This window comes from Miscanthus floridulus, chromosome 19 (genome assembly GCF_019320115.1).
Source record: "Miscanthus floridulus cultivar M001 chromosome 19, ASM1932011v1, whole genome shotgun sequence".
NCBI classification, from domain to species: Eukaryota; Viridiplantae; Streptophyta; class Magnoliopsida; order Poales; family Poaceae; genus Miscanthus; species Miscanthus floridulus.
In genome coordinates this window covers 46,981,957-46,996,662 of record NC_089598.1, presented here as the reverse complement: position 1 = coordinate 46,996,662, position 14,706 = coordinate 46,981,957, and the positions used below count along the sequence as shown (strand labels likewise).

Below are 14,706 nucleotides of genomic sequence, written 5' to 3'. Positions count from 1 at the left end.
GGTGATCGGCGTTCTTTTCTAAACGAGCATCGCGCTCTTCAGCTGTTTCACCCTCCTTGGTAACACTATCATGGCTGACATGGAAAATTATGCCCCAAACCCTAGAGGGAAAGTAGGGTTGCTCGATAGGGTCCTGGTCGAGCCCTTTGAAGAATCGTTGGGGTTTTTGTCCAAGACATGGTGAAGAGATTCGGTCGGAAGAGGGGAATCCTCCAAGAGCTGACGAATGGCCAGCATGTTGACCATGGGCGTGGGCTGACCGGAGTCAGTTGGGTCCATCACATAGAGGTCGGTGACGTGATTGCATTCGACATGGTCGTTGAAGAGGTGGTCGATGGCATTCTGATACGTAGATCCAGCACCCTCTAGCCCGAAGGGGTAAGGACTCAGCGGGTTCACCATTGGGGATTAATAGTCATTCGAGCGAAGGCTAGTGGTGAAAAGTGGTCGGCACCACACCTACGGCCTTCTAGAGTAGCCATGATCACCAGATCAGAATCTATCTGCCTTGCGTGGTGTGGCCAAGTAGGTCGCTCGGTCACTACGGCTTGGTGACCTTAGATCGCAAGAAAATTGTTGCTCGCTCTAAATCAATCTAGGACCAAATCTATGAGGAGCTGGCATTCTATTAGGTGATCTGTGACACAATCGATGGATGCGATCAGGTCATCATTGCGAATGGATCTCCTGATCTAGTGATGTGGCACCGAGGCCAGAGATGTCTTTGATAGCGTCAGTGCGATTGGCGTAGAGTGGTCCTACACTGCCTCCATGATCTCCCCATTGCCATCAAGGCCAATGACCTAGGTCATCGATCCGACCATGAAAATCTAGCCCATCTTGAGGGGGCCATGGAGCTTGGCAAGGTCACCGTCTGGTTTGCCATGGATTCAGCATGCACACCCCCTACCAGGTGCGCCACCTTAAGGGAGAACCATCAAAGAAGTAGTGATGCAATGACGATGAGACCGAGAACGGTCAAGGTGGAGAGCGAGGCAAGAACAAGGGCCCTCCATACTAGGATCCCACCAAGACCGTTGCTACAATTTTTGGTGGGAGGGCTGTCTCCGAAGACAAGCAAGAGCAGAAGCTCGTAGCCCAACGCATCATGTCAGTCGCTACATATGGCCCTGTCTCTGATCTGAAGTATCTCAACTGGTCGAAGCACCCGATCACCTTCTCCAAGGCCAATCAGTGGTCGGACATCCTATACCTAGGGTGTTTTCCACTCATCCTAGATCCCATAATCAAGGACGTGCACTTTCAGAAGGTCCTCATTGATGGAGCGAGCACCCTCAACATCCTATTTGCTGGATCGCTGGAGGAGCTAGGCCTCAAGAAGGAAGACCTCACCCCCATGGACTCTTCGTTCTGGGGAATCATTCCTAGGAAGGCGTCCCTCCCCTTGGGACATATTATACTATCGGTCAAGTTTGGCACCGCGAAGCACTTCTATGTCGACTACATCAACTTCCTTGTCACCGACTTTAACACGGCGTACCACGCCATTGTTGGCCGACTAGTTCTTGCCAAGTTCATGGTTGTGTTGCACTATATGTATCTAGTGTTGAAGATGCCGATAGAGCAGGGGGTCCTCTCCCTGCTTGCCAACCTCGACGTCGCCTACAACTATGAGAAGGAAAGCTTTGCGCTCGTCGAGGCAACTGACATCTCCATCCATATGCAGGACTGCAACATGACGTCATAGGTGATCCCTCTGGAGGATCTAGAGATACCTACCTTGGAGGCCACCCGAGCTTCCACCAAGTCTAGGGAGTTCAAGGAAGTGGTCCTCGTCCCCGGCGACCAGTCCAAGACTGCTCGGATCGGGGCCAACCTTGATCCGGAAGACGCGCTTGTCAGCTTCCTACGGGAGCATGTTGATGTGTTCGCATGGAAACCCATGGACATGCTCGGCGTGCTAAGGGAGCTGATCAAGCACTCCTTAAATGTCTCGGCGACTGCCAAGCCCATCAAGCAGAAGCTTCGACGATTCACAATAGACAAAAAGGAGGCTATTAGGGTAGAGATAACCCGGCTCTTAGCCACCGGTTTTATAAAAGAGGTGTACCATCTGGACTGGCTTGCCAACCCAGTTCTGGTAAGAAAAAAGAATAAAGAATGAAGAATGTGTGTTGATTACACCGATCTCAACAAACACTGCCCTAAAGACCCCTTCGGCTTACCCTGCATTGATGAGGTCATAGATCCTATAGCCGGTTGTGAGCTCCTGTGGTTTCTAGATTGCTACTCTGGTTATCACCAGATCGCGCTGAAGGAAGAAGACTAGATTAAGACATCGTTCATCATACCCTTCGGCGCCTACTACTACAGGACCATGTCCTTTGGACTCAAAAATGCGGGCGTGACTTATCAAAGAGCCATCCAGCGCTATCTCAAGGACCAAAATGAGAAGAACATCGAGGCCTACATCGATGATGTGGTAGTTAAGTCCAGGACTGCCGACACCCTCATCGCCGACCTCACCAAAGTTTTCAAAGCATTGAGCGTGTACCAATGGAAGCTAAATCCCACCAAGTGTATTTTTCATGTTCCATCCGGTATACTGCTAGGCAACATCGTCAATCGCCGCGGCATCGAAGCCAACCCAGAGAAGATAGCGACGGTGACCAACATGAAGCCCCCAACTTGCGTTAAAGACATCCAGAAGTTAACAGGGTGCATGGCGGCTTTAAGTCGTTTCATATCCCGCCTGGGCAAAAAGGGACTCCCCTTCTTCAAGCTACTTAAAGCTCAAGAGAAATTCGTCTGGTTGGAGGGCACTGACAAGGCATTTGTCGAGCTCAAGCGGTTCCTCACCACACCTTCGATCATGACCGCCCCCAAAAGGATGAGACCCTGCTAATCTACATTGCAGTGACCAATCAGGTAGTCAACACCGCCATCGTCGTTGAGTGAGAAGAGGCTGGCCACGCATACAAAGTCCAACGCCCAGTCTACTTCATCAGTGAGGTCTTAAATGAGTCTAAGACCCGCTACCCGCAAGTCTAGAAGCTATTGTATGCCATCCTTATCACATCCCAGAAAGCTTCACCACTACTTCGATGCCTACCACATAGCGGAAGTCCCCTGTTCACAGTCAAGTTTTATATAGTATTATGCAAAATGAAAACTTAAAATATGGAGGTATTCCTATGTCCTTTGTTATTTCCCCACTACCTAGGTAGATTAAAATATATCTGGCAAGAAGGTATTAACTACTCAAAATCACCACTTGCTATGAAGCTGATCAAAGTACAACTCATTCTGCATGGATAGTCTTGACCGGACATTGTCGAGGCGTGGAGGCCTCCACTCTCCTCTAGGCTCCAGATTTGGCGTTCCACGGCGGCAAGAACCATAGCCTAGCGACCCACTTCCGGCCCCGCAACATTAAGTCAGTAACCGCCCCAGAAACCGCCCTAGAGAAGAGATCACAAGCAACCCATGACCACACAAAACCATATATCAGAGCAAAGGCGATGCCTTTGGGGACCAAGGGCGTGAGGGGAGCCGAATCCGGTGTTAAGATCACACCTTTGCGTGTCCCAGTGGTTGCGGCGGTGGAGGAGGGAGGGAGACGATGCCGGAGAGGAGGATGCACGAGTGCTGCGTTACCGGGCGGATGCGAGTGCCATGAAGTTTGCACCCGCCGGCCTGGCACGGCCATTCGGGGCTAGATCGCCGCTGCTCGATCTAAATACCAAAATGATGCATAGATTTCCCCAAAAGAAAACGAAATGATGATATACCCTCTCTTAAGCATGTTCATTAATTTATTGGTAGGAAGTGCACATAAACTAAATATATACTACTAATAACACTAAAACAGTTACACACCCTAGGAACCACCACAACAATACCAACTATTGCGTCATTCTTGCTCCCAATAGTACAGCCTCTGCAACACGAAAACTATATGTGGACCAGAACAAAAATTCTAGGAAGCTCCAAAAACACAGAATTTGAATCATGAATAAATTGCACTGTACTTCTGTTCGCAATATGACTCAACTACTGAACTAAAATAGAACTGCTATGCTCTCCTACTCTTATGCCTTATGATCAAGCAAATAATATTGCAACGAATAATTAAATAGAGCATATTAATTCCTATAGCTACTGCCCTGCCATCTGCTGGCCAAAGCTCCAGCATGCACAGGGTCGACATAAGCATGATGCATGAACAATTAAAATGTAATTTAAGAGATGTTCAGAACGTTTGTTTTTTGTAAATCCGTCTTCATGATGCGTGAACAATTAAAATATAATTTAAGTTTTAGCATAAAATCGAAACAATCTTATTTTTTTAAGAAATCAAAACAATCTTATTGCAAACTGCCAGGACAAAACTCGATCTTATAATGTCACCTGCAGCTATCATATTTATGAAAGTATGGCCCTGCAAATAAACAATTATTGTTTAAAGCTAAAGTAACATTAATTATCATAAACAAAAATATAAATTTGTATTGCGGTACTTGCTTCTAACTAGCTTGTTTAGTTGGATAACAGAGAACCTAAATGGAGGCCTCAAAAAATGAAAGCGGGAGAAACAACCTGAATACTATAGGGAACGTCCAAACAGGAATTGCACTTGAAAGCTGGAGAAGAACCTGAATACTAACCATGACGATTGGCCACGAAAGTTTTGGAGACATATACCTGGGTGATGATATGGTAGGCGGGGTTATGTGCGGTTAAGCCTAGTACTGCCAAGATCGATGGGTGCGGTGGCCAAACTGTCAAACTAACGAGGACAGTGGACTTTGCCCTACCAAGAGGGCAACAGCGGTGGAAGACGCTGGCGGAGACGTACTGATCATTTGATGACGGCGAGCCGGTGGGGAGGGCCTGGCGGAGACGCACGCTAGCTGTCCGGTTGGCCGTTGGACGTTGTTCCTTTCCTTTCTTCCACGGGCAGGACGAGCTGAATGGCGGCTTGCGCGATGATCGATCCACTAGGATGATCAATGACGGCCAGATTGACGATGGTTCGTGGTGCAGTGGGGAAGCAGGATACGGCATCTGATCTCGTCTGCCTCTCCTTTGTGCGGTTGTCGCTACAAGGAAAGAGAGAGGAAAAATACGTCACTTCTCTTTCCTAAAATCACATTACCAAAACGGTGTCCACTTTTTAGTCTTTTCAGACATGATGAGAGAAGAGATTGATGAGCCATGCTAAAGTGCCGCTTGTGGTTGGTGTGGTCTTTGATGATGGCAGTTTCCTTCTTGATTGGTGCATGGCTTCCTTCTTGATTGTACATACACGATTCTTGTTTGCATGCACCATTGTGGCGCCGTGCATAGAAGGTGATCTGGTTGCTCGGTTTCACGTAATCCTTGATATTCTTTCTTCCTTCCAAAAGAAAAGAATGGAGATTGGTCTATAATCAATCATTTGTGTATATAGTCCTTATTTAGCAATTTGTATTGCTATAATTGTGCATGACTAATTTGGAAGGAAGAATTTTGTTGCAAGGGATGGGTGTAGGAGCCAGGGCTATGGGAACACAGCAGGCAGGACTATGAGCCCACGTTGGAATGTCACACCAAAACGTGTCCACGCTTTTTTCTTTTTAGTTGTACGTAGGAGATAAGTTATAGCTGGTATACTCTCGTCCAATAGGAAATATATATATGGCCCATAGGAAATACCAGGAGCGCTACACGCGTCAGGAAGAGTCCGTCGATTTTCCCTTCCGCCGCGGCCGCTATCCTTCGCGACTTCATCGTGCGCCTTAGCATCTGGCGTCGACGTTGTTGTGGCGCCGTGCATGGAAGGTGATCTGGTTGCTCGGTTTCACGTAATCCTTGATATTCTTTCTTCCTTCCAAAATAAAAGAATGAAGATTGGTCTATAATCAATCATTCGTATATATAGTCCTCATTTAGCAAATTGTATTGTTATAATTGTGCATGACTAATTTGGAAGGAAGAATTTTATTGCAAGGGATGTGTGTAGGAGCGAGGGTTATGGAAACGCAGCAGGCAGGACTATAGGCCCACGTTGGAATGTCGCACCAAAAAGTGTCCATGCTTTGTTCTTTTTAGTTGTAGGAGATTATTACCACTGATTTGGCACCTTGGTTCGTTTTCGTCGTCCTCTTTCCCTGATATATCCTGAGGTTATAATATCCAGTGGTGAAATGTAATACAGCCGGATGCACGACGACGTCCTAGTTTCGACTTGTCATGGAATTTACCGGTTTTATTTCAGTTGTATGTAATTTTGTGAATCTGATGGCGCGGCGTCTGTTTTTCTCTGAAACTAAAACCATGTAATTTTGCTGCTTAGTGTTTGTGGTTGGACAGTTTAGTTGTCATGAGACCATGCTGCTGAGTGGTTACACGAACCCTCAGCGGCACATGCAGCGGCCTGAACCCGGCAACAATTCCATTTGTGTCTACTGTTTTTCCATGTTCAACAATGGCAGAATGACCCCAAAGATCACAAGGTTGTTAAGATGGGATCCCATATATAATGTTACCTTATTGAGTTTCAATAATATTTCATGACAAATAAACCATTTTTAAAATCATTTATTATTATTATTATTATTATTATTATTATTATTATTATTATTATTATTATTATTATTATTATTATTATTATTATTATTATTATTATTATTATTATTATTATTATTATCATCATCATCATCATCATCATCATCTATCTTATCTTACCTTATATTAAAGAGGCAAAACTTCTATCGTTAATTTTTTTCTATATTGTTTTGTCCACTTTGTGTATGTCATACGCGTTACTACTCCTTTTTTGTTTTGCGCATCCCCTGTCCTCCTATGCATGTTTCTATTTTTTAGCTTTTGGGCATTACTAATGTCCGAACGTCCGGAGCCGCTCCAAGATATCGGACGCCTCCGGTCCTTCGCGTGGGAGGCCGCGCCGCATGTGAAAAAAAGCCCGCGCCACCTGTTTTTGTGCGCCCCACCGCGTGGACCCCACGCTCCGCGCCGTGGATGCGTTTGCCGACCTCAGGCGCCCGCAGGGTGACCCACGGCGACGCCAAGCAGCTGCAGCAGGTGGCTACGTCAAGTGGGTCCTATTGTAACATATGCAATAGCCGATCTACTTTTACAACATCTAGATAAAACACTTACAACATATGTTTGAAACAGCTGAAACACAACATCCAACTGAAACATTTGCAACATGCGTATGAAACACATAAAATATTTGGAACATACACTTAAAACATACATGTATAGTTATTGCAACATGTGCAACAACCCGATCTACTTTTGAAACATCGATATAAAACACTTGCAATATATATTTAAAACATCTGAAACACTTGAAACATACACTTGCAACATGCATTTTCAGTGCAACATCTACTTGTTGCTTGGGTGAATGAAGGCGCGTTGACACGCAGAGCTCGATGCCGGCGTGGAGATCGACGCCAGCACAGAGTGGGTGGGTGGGTATATATAGTGCCACGGCGAGTGACCCCTACGCTAGAGAAGGCCGTGGCGAGCGGGCAGGTGCGGTGCCCGCGGCGCGACGCCCCTACACGGGAGAAAGACCATGGCGGACGGAGTATGGTGCCTGTGGCGTGATGCCCTTGCGTTGGAGAAAGGCCGCGACGGGGTGCGGTGCCCGAGGCGGGCGAGCACGGTGAAAGCGAGCATCGCGGCGCGGGGTGCGAGCATTACGGGAGAGGACAAGAGCAAGCATCGCGGGCGGGCCGCGCGACGAGCGGGAGCGAGGGCTTCGGGATGGATAGACACCCTGCAAAGAGCATTGTCGTTCCCTTTTGCGTGTCCTCCTCTGTATACCCTTCTGACCTTTTTTTGTTCATTTTTTTCTAGGTTGTTTCTGTTTTGTTCACACATTTTTCCATACCCATAACGTTTCAGCGTCCCGCTTGGTTTTTCCATTTTAGTTTTTTTAGCTCAAATTTTTGCCCTTTTCTTTTGGGCCGGTGGTTTTTTAATTTTCTTGTAAACATTGAAAACAAATATAAATACGATATTGTGGGCTTTGATCTGTTTATCTTTCTCTAAGAAAAAAAATTTACCATCAATTTAATGATATAGTTTTGATTAAAAATTTAATCCTTATTAAAAATCAACTAGTGGTCCAACTAATCAAACTGTGAATTAAAATCTTAAATAGTTTGTTAACTAGTTTCGTCTAAATAAATGTATCTCTACAATCTCCGACCAGGGTTGCTATTTAAAAATTTGAGAGGTCTCTATCGTCACAATCATCCGTGAACAAACCAATTATTGACACGTTAGCAACTAACTTCTTACCACCTTTAAGTAAAAAATAGAATTACATATTTTAAAGGTTCTCAAAGAAAGCCCCGGAACTCGATATTTAACTATAGTTACGTTGTATAGTATGAAAACTAAAGTTATTATAGGTTTACGTTCAAATATTTTTGTGCTTTGTGATGGCCCAAAAAAAGTTGTGAAGGTCATATTTTAATTTGACACATGCTTAATAGAATATTATCAAATTATTGCCAACATTAACTTATATTAGGGATGTTAGTCATCGTAAAATAAATTATAGATTCAAAATTTTATTAGAAAGGGACAAAACATATATTGTTGGGGAAATGCCCTCGCAGCGCCACCCCCACCTTCGCACTTCGTGCCTTTGCACCCGGGCCAACGCCAAAGATGGACCCCGCTAAGGTCCCTTTGTGGGGTCGCAAGGGAGAAGGTTGCAGGAGCAAAGTACCCTCACTGGGATCATCTAAGATGTTGTCCTCGCCCTCTAGAAAGTATCACAAAACTCGTCTTGCTGGTCCAAGTGGCAACACTGAAGATGGCACGGCGATGGAGACCTTCGCTGGCACCTTCACTCCTCCGGTCATGCATCTGAGCGCGGGCGCCTCAGGGAAGCGGATGAAGATGATCCCAAGGGACAGAGGCCTTCATGGTGTTAAGGGAGTGGTTAAAGCCAAAGCGCCATATAAGTCTAAAATACCCCTAGATGCTCCTAGAATATTCCCTTGTAACACCCTTGAATATGTAATTACGCCGCATGCCCTTGTATGAGCTATAAATATTGGGCTGGCAACCGTTGTGGGAGAGAAGTTATTGTCGTTTACCCCGAAATTTATTACGCCCCTTATTCTGTGTTGTCCTCGTTGTTTCCTTCGTGTGGAAAACCCTCGGGCCCCCACCCTTGCTAACTTTCAGCATGTTCGCTGGTTGGTTTCTGAGATGGTTTGGGCTGGCTAGTGCTGGTTTGTTGTGAGAAGAAAACATTGTTGGCTGGTTGAATAAGTCCTGACTGAAACCAACAAGCGAACATGGTGTTTGTGTCTAGAGTCTTTGGCATTAATTAATATGTTTTTCTCCAATTGCAATGTACGGACAAATTTGCTAGTTTTTCTATTATACAAGTATCATAAGGTCAATAGTATCGCGATACTGATATGGAATCTTTGCGTAGGATCCAGATAGGATGAAATTTATGGTGCGCTTAGCAGAAGGATACGTTGCTTTGATGGGATCGTGTCACTGTAAGATCCTAAGATACAAATTGAGTTCTGCAGTGTCTTTTAAAATTATCGTCACATCGAATATTTGGACACAGGCATAGAGTATTAAATATAGACTAATTATAAAATTAATTGCACAACTTTCGATTAATTTACGAGAAGAATCTTTTAAGCCTAATTAGTCTATGATATGACAACGTGGTGCTACAGTAAATATATGCTAATGATGGATTAATTAGACTTAAAAAATCGTCTCACAAATTAGCCTCCATCTATGTAATTGATTTTGTAATTAATCTATATTTAATGCTCCTTATTAGTATCTAAATATTCGATGTGACATGAATTTTAGGAGCGACTAAAGAACAAAACACCCCCTAAGATAAAACAAACAGGTACTCTACTTTGTTGCATTAATAAAGGATGAAAATTAGCTTTTTCGCGCTACTAAACATTTTAAGCATCACTTGGGCCGTCAAAAAGGCCTAAATGTGCGTACTGTGCTGTTTTCGCATTCTTGGAAGCCCATCTTATTCTCCTCCCGGTCGCCGCAATAAACCCCCAGCAAGAAACCCCACCGCGCCTGGCCGCCGCCGGCTCACCGGAGACAGCATCCAAATCCATGGCCTCCCGCCGGGCGCTCCACAACTTCACGCCCTCCCGCCCGGCGATGCATATCCTCACGCCCTCCCGCGGCATCGCCTCGACCCCGCACCTCTCGTCCTTCGGTTGGTTCGACAAGATCAAGTCCACCATCACTGGCAAGAAGCCCGAGGAGGGCTCCGAGGCATCCTCCTTCACCCTCATCCGTAAGTCTCCGACACGCCTGAGCGCTATTCGGGTTCCATTTTGGTAGGCTAGTGGCGGTGCGGCGGCTTGACCAGCCTCTCCCGTTTTGGGTTTCATTTGCAGAGTTCGCGGACACGATGGAGAATGCGAGGAAGCTGGGGACGTTCAAGAACTTCGTCGCCGGGCGGGCCAGCGAGGCCACCGTCGTTAACTCCTTCGAGAAGCACTCCGCTGTGCTGCGCTACCTCGGCGCCATCGACCCCACCGGCGAGGTACACGCTGATCTGATTTTTCCTTTCTTTGGATACAGTGCTTGCTATTTGGGGTGGGGATAGATTAAATGTCTACACCGTAATTTTTATACAGAAACTCCATAACACTGACAAGATTAACGCGACCAAGCACTGCAACTGCACGATTGCTGATGTGGAGCACATTCTGGCCAAGTACACATGGGCTAAAGAGGCTCAGAAGAAGATTGAAAAGCTCAAGGAAGAAGGGAAGCCATTACCAAAGTCATTTAATGAGGTAGGAAGCCTGAGAACGATACCGAGCCGTTGCCATATTATACTTGTGTGGTATGATATGCAAAATGCTATTGGACTATTGGGGATTGTTATTCCGTTAGATTTTATTATATATTCTACTATGCATTGAAGTGGTCTAATGGCATTGGACATAATGAACATAAGAATTAAAAACGCATATCAGCAACGAGGGAAGGTAAAAAAACAAAAATACCAATAAAGTACATAGCATGTTTTGCGTAATGAAAAATTATAGGCACATTCAGCTGGATAAAGAGCATTATACCATACAGAAAGTGAGGTGTGGTGTCGTGAATACATAGAGAAGGAAATGCAGTAGCTTCTGTTTTTCATTCTAAAAAAAAAACTCGACCAGGGGGTTAAGACTGCCCTCGCAGCATTATAAATAAGAAGAAGGACCTTCTCACCCGGCCGAGAAAACCCCTGAACCCCCGCCCCCACCCTTACACGGTGGCTTTCCGTCGCCCAAGTGAGAATTGGGCCGGTGCCCCCCCCCCCCCCCCAGTGCTTTGGTTATGGGGACGGACGAGGGGATTTTTTTAACCTCAGCCTAAAATTTGCTCCCACGGGGAGTCGAAACCCAGACCTGAGGAGTGCCGTTGGGTCACCTAACCGTTTGAGCTAGGTGCCCTTTGGCCTGTTTTTCATTCTCATTATGAGATTATTCATCATTGAACATCTTACTCAACTGGTACATAAGTGTCAGCAGGTTAGTTATGCTTTGGTAGCTTTCTCACCTTTTTCAGTTTTTGTCTGGTCGTGTTTGATATATCTGACTTCTGACTTGCTCCATTTAGCAAAAGCCACTCTTAGTGTTCTCTTCATTGTAAACAGCTTTTTGGATTATATTTAAGAAACTTTGTAAACAGCTCAATGTAACTTGGGCTGGGAAAAGTGTTTGATGGGCTGGGAAAAGTGTTTGATGGTACTATATATGATTATCATTTTCTTCTATTAACATCAGATTTTGATCTCCTTGATACCTGCTTGAATAGTTCTTTTTATTCAGTTTTTTTAATTGTGCTGCACTGTTTGAAATTTCTAATCATACCTTTTTTAGATCCAAAATCTAATGGATTCTTCACCAGTGGATGTCGGCAGAACTAATCTGGCAAAAAGTGGTCAGATAAGTAGGAACGCCCTCTGCCCATGTGGTTCTAAGAAACGATATAAAAGGTTTGACATTTCAAGAACTGTTTCCATTACTAAACTGCACATGCCTTTCTTTGATTGATAACATTTCCAACTGTTGCAAGTGTCATGTGTTGTAATGTCTTAAATATGGTTATTTGTGGATGATACCCACACATTGTTTATTTGTTCTACTATATGAATATGCATGATTTTAGAGTAATATTATATCATTGTAGTATTATATACCTTCGAATGACGAAATGCATATTTTGATAGGATAACCTCTCCCAGTTTTAGTAGTTAAAATGAGGATACTCTGTTGGTATGATGGGACTATGGTTTTTCCCCTTTTGTGTCTCTGGATTCTTGCTGGCATACCATAATTTAGTTTGTTTCCCTTCCATTGTTATGACAATTTGTTCTTTGATGCCTCCAATGTGAAGGTGCTGTGGAGCTTCATGAGGTGAAAACAATCCTCTCGTTCACAAGCGCATGCAGGCCAGGTGCAGCATTTTTAAGCTCTTTTTGGCAAAACTCTACCAAGCACTTTCGTGGACAACACCTGAATTTGAAGCTTGCAATTTGTAAAGCACTATGAGCGAGCCTAGTGTTTCAAGAAGGCTTTTACTTAAATTCTGTTATTTCTTGATTGGTGTTGTTGTTTGACGTTGATTTGGTTTGACCATGTACAAGAATCTAGGTAATATATCCCTAGCTTGTTTTCTGCGACAAGGTTTGTTCTAGATTCATTATTACTCAGCATTTTATGTTCTACTCGGCATCTTCATTTTTGATGGATGTGTTTGAATAAAGCCGATGGAGGTCCTTTTCTTCACATCTTACCTTTTGTTATTCTATTGACTTTGTCTAGTAAATTAACGGTTTTATCGTCTGCGAAGTTTGTCTAGCTTACTCAGAAACTGAACCTCTGTGAAACATGTGCATTCTACTTTGTGAAACTGTGTGCAAGCGGCACAGGCACACACCACAAGACAGACATGTCACGCAGGACCTCTTGCAAAAACTGCAAATGAAATTTAGACTAAATCTTAGTTTGCCTCATGCACTTCGCTCAAAACTAAATGATGCGTCAAAATACGTACTTTGATTGGAGGAATTTTAGCAATAGCCTTTAAAAATAGGGCTTCTACTTAGAATTTGATGTCTTGTCCTACTGTAAGGTTTTTTTTTTTTTTTGCACTCAACTCCATCAGTAGCCTTCAAATCAAAGTTCTATTTTTTTAGAACCCACCTGTCAGTCACATATTTTTTCTCCCATCTCCTATCTTGCTTCTTGCGACGCAGTCACCATAGCACCCCCGAAAAGGTCCTAATATGCAAGAGGAGGGTGAATAGTCTATTTAAAAACTCTACAAAGTATTAGAGCAATTGATTAATGCAATAAACGGAGCAATGTAATTTTACTCTAGCTCTATAAGGGTTGCAAGCTATCTGTTCCAATAATTTTAGTTGCTATGATCACTATGCATACACAAGAGCTAAGACTACTCACTAAGCTAGTGTGTTCTCAAAGACTAATTAAAGAAGCCACACTAACCAAACTAACAAGCTCTCAAAGACTAACTACACTAAAGAGCTTTGACAACTAGTTTGCAAGAAATGTAAGGAGTGAGTCGGGTGATTATACCGCCGTATCAAGGAATGGACCAATCACAATACGAAGTTAATCCAATCACCAGGAGAATCCCAATCACACAAGAGACACAAAAATTTTCTCCCTGAGGTTCACAGTCCTTGCCTGGCACGCTAGTCCCCGTTGTGTCGACCAATACTTGATGGTTCGGCGGCTAAGAGGTGTTGCACGAATCTTGTCTCACAAATGGACACCGCAAGAACCTACCCACAAGTGAGGTAACTTAATGACACGAGCAATCCACTAGAGTTACTTTTCGGCTCTCCGTCAGGAGAAGGTACAAGACCCCTCACAATCACTAGAGCCAGCCACGAACAATCACCAACATGTGCCGAAGCTCCTCCGCTGCTCCAAGGCAACCACTAAGAGTAACAAGAACTCCGCAGCCACAACGATCCTCAAGTGCCACTAGATGTAATCACTCAAGCAAATGCACTTGAATCACTCACAATCTCACTAAGATGATGAATCAATGATGGAGATGAGTAGGGAGATATTTGCTTAGGCTCACAAGGATGTCAAGTATGTCAAAGTACCAAGAGTATAAGCCCTAAGCCGATACCTTCCTATTTATAGTGCCCCAAGGCTCAAAGAGCCGTTGGGCAGTCGCAGGCTGACCGGACGCACCCAAGCATTCGGTCGGCCAGCGTCTGATCACCCTCGGCCGTCCACATGTCCATGTTTGAACCAGAGCCGTTCATCTCCAACGGTAACTAACTCGATCGCTCACGTGTTAAAGAGTGACCGGACGCGACCCTCAAACCGACCGGACCCACGGCCACGCGCGTCCGATCGAATACAGAAATTATGCAAAGCCATTTTTCATTGATCGAACATGTCCGGTCAGAGGTAACCTGACACGCCCAGGCGTTCAGGTCAACACTTCGTTCTTCTACGCGCGCTCGTGAGGCTGACGCCAACATACGTCAGACGCTACCTGACGCACGCCCCTGACAGCATCCGTTCGTGAGGCCATGTCGCGCCTCCTCTGTGTGTCCGGTCGCTCCTCAGCCCTTTCGGCCAACTTGGCCAACCTAGCTATAATTGAACTGGACACGCCCGGGGTAAGTCCGATCACCCAAGCGCTAGAGTC

At 44.8% G+C, this 14,706-nt stretch overlaps 2 protein-coding genes across 2 annotated transcripts; both read left to right on the top strand.

The window, feature by feature from the left end:
- Positions 1 to 1,108: 1,108 nt before the first annotated feature.
- LOC136525983 (uncharacterized) lies at positions 1,109 to 2,290 on the top strand. The gene is made up of 3 exons (XM_066518789.1): positions 1,109 to 1,660; positions 1,709 to 2,101; positions 2,267 to 2,290. Exons 1-3 carry the CDS (start codon positions 1,109 to 1,111, stop codon positions 2,288 to 2,290), a joined length of 969 nt encoding a protein of 322 aa, XP_066374886.1.
- A 7,731-nt stretch (positions 2,291 to 10,021) lies between these two features.
- On the top strand, positions 10,022 to 12,788 carry LOC136529396 (uncharacterized). Its single transcript, XM_066522468.1, has 5 exons — positions 10,022 to 10,297; positions 10,401 to 10,549; positions 10,644 to 10,805; positions 11,886 to 12,001; positions 12,403 to 12,788. The coding sequence occupies exons 1-5, from the start codon at positions 10,111 to 10,113 to the stop codon at positions 12,419 to 12,421; spliced, it is 633 nt and encodes a 210-aa protein (XP_066378565.1). The 5' UTR covers positions 10,022 to 10,110; the 3' UTR covers positions 12,422 to 12,788.
- The last annotated feature ends 1,918 nt before the right edge of the window (positions 12,789 to 14,706 follow it).

Excerpts from the sequence above, each read along its gene's own strand:
- LOC136525983 (XM_066518789.1), top strand. The coding sequence starts at position 1,109 with ATGTCAGTCGCTACATATGGCCCTGTCTCTGATCTGAAGTATCTCAAC. Across the intron at positions 1,661-1,708 it reads AAAGCTTTGCGCTCGTCGAG|GTGATCCCTCTGGAGGATCT; the intron begins GCAACTGACATC and ends ATGACGTCATAG. Across the intron at positions 2,102-2,266 it reads GGCTTGCCAACCCAGTTCTG|ATCGCGCTGAAGGAAGAAGA; the intron begins GTAAGAAAAAAG and ends GGTTATCACCAG.
- LOC136529396 (XM_066522468.1), top strand. The coding sequence starts at position 10,111 with ATGGCCTCCCGCCGGGCGCTCCACAACTTCACGCCCTCCCGCCCGGCG. Across the intron at positions 10,550-10,643 it reads CCATCGACCCCACCGGCGAG|AAACTCCATAACACTGACAA; the intron begins GTACACGCTGAT and ends ATTTTTATACAG. Across the intron at positions 10,806-11,885 it reads TACCAAAGTCATTTAATGAG|ATCCAAAATCTAATGGATTC; the intron begins GTAGGAAGCCTG and ends TACCTTTTTTAG.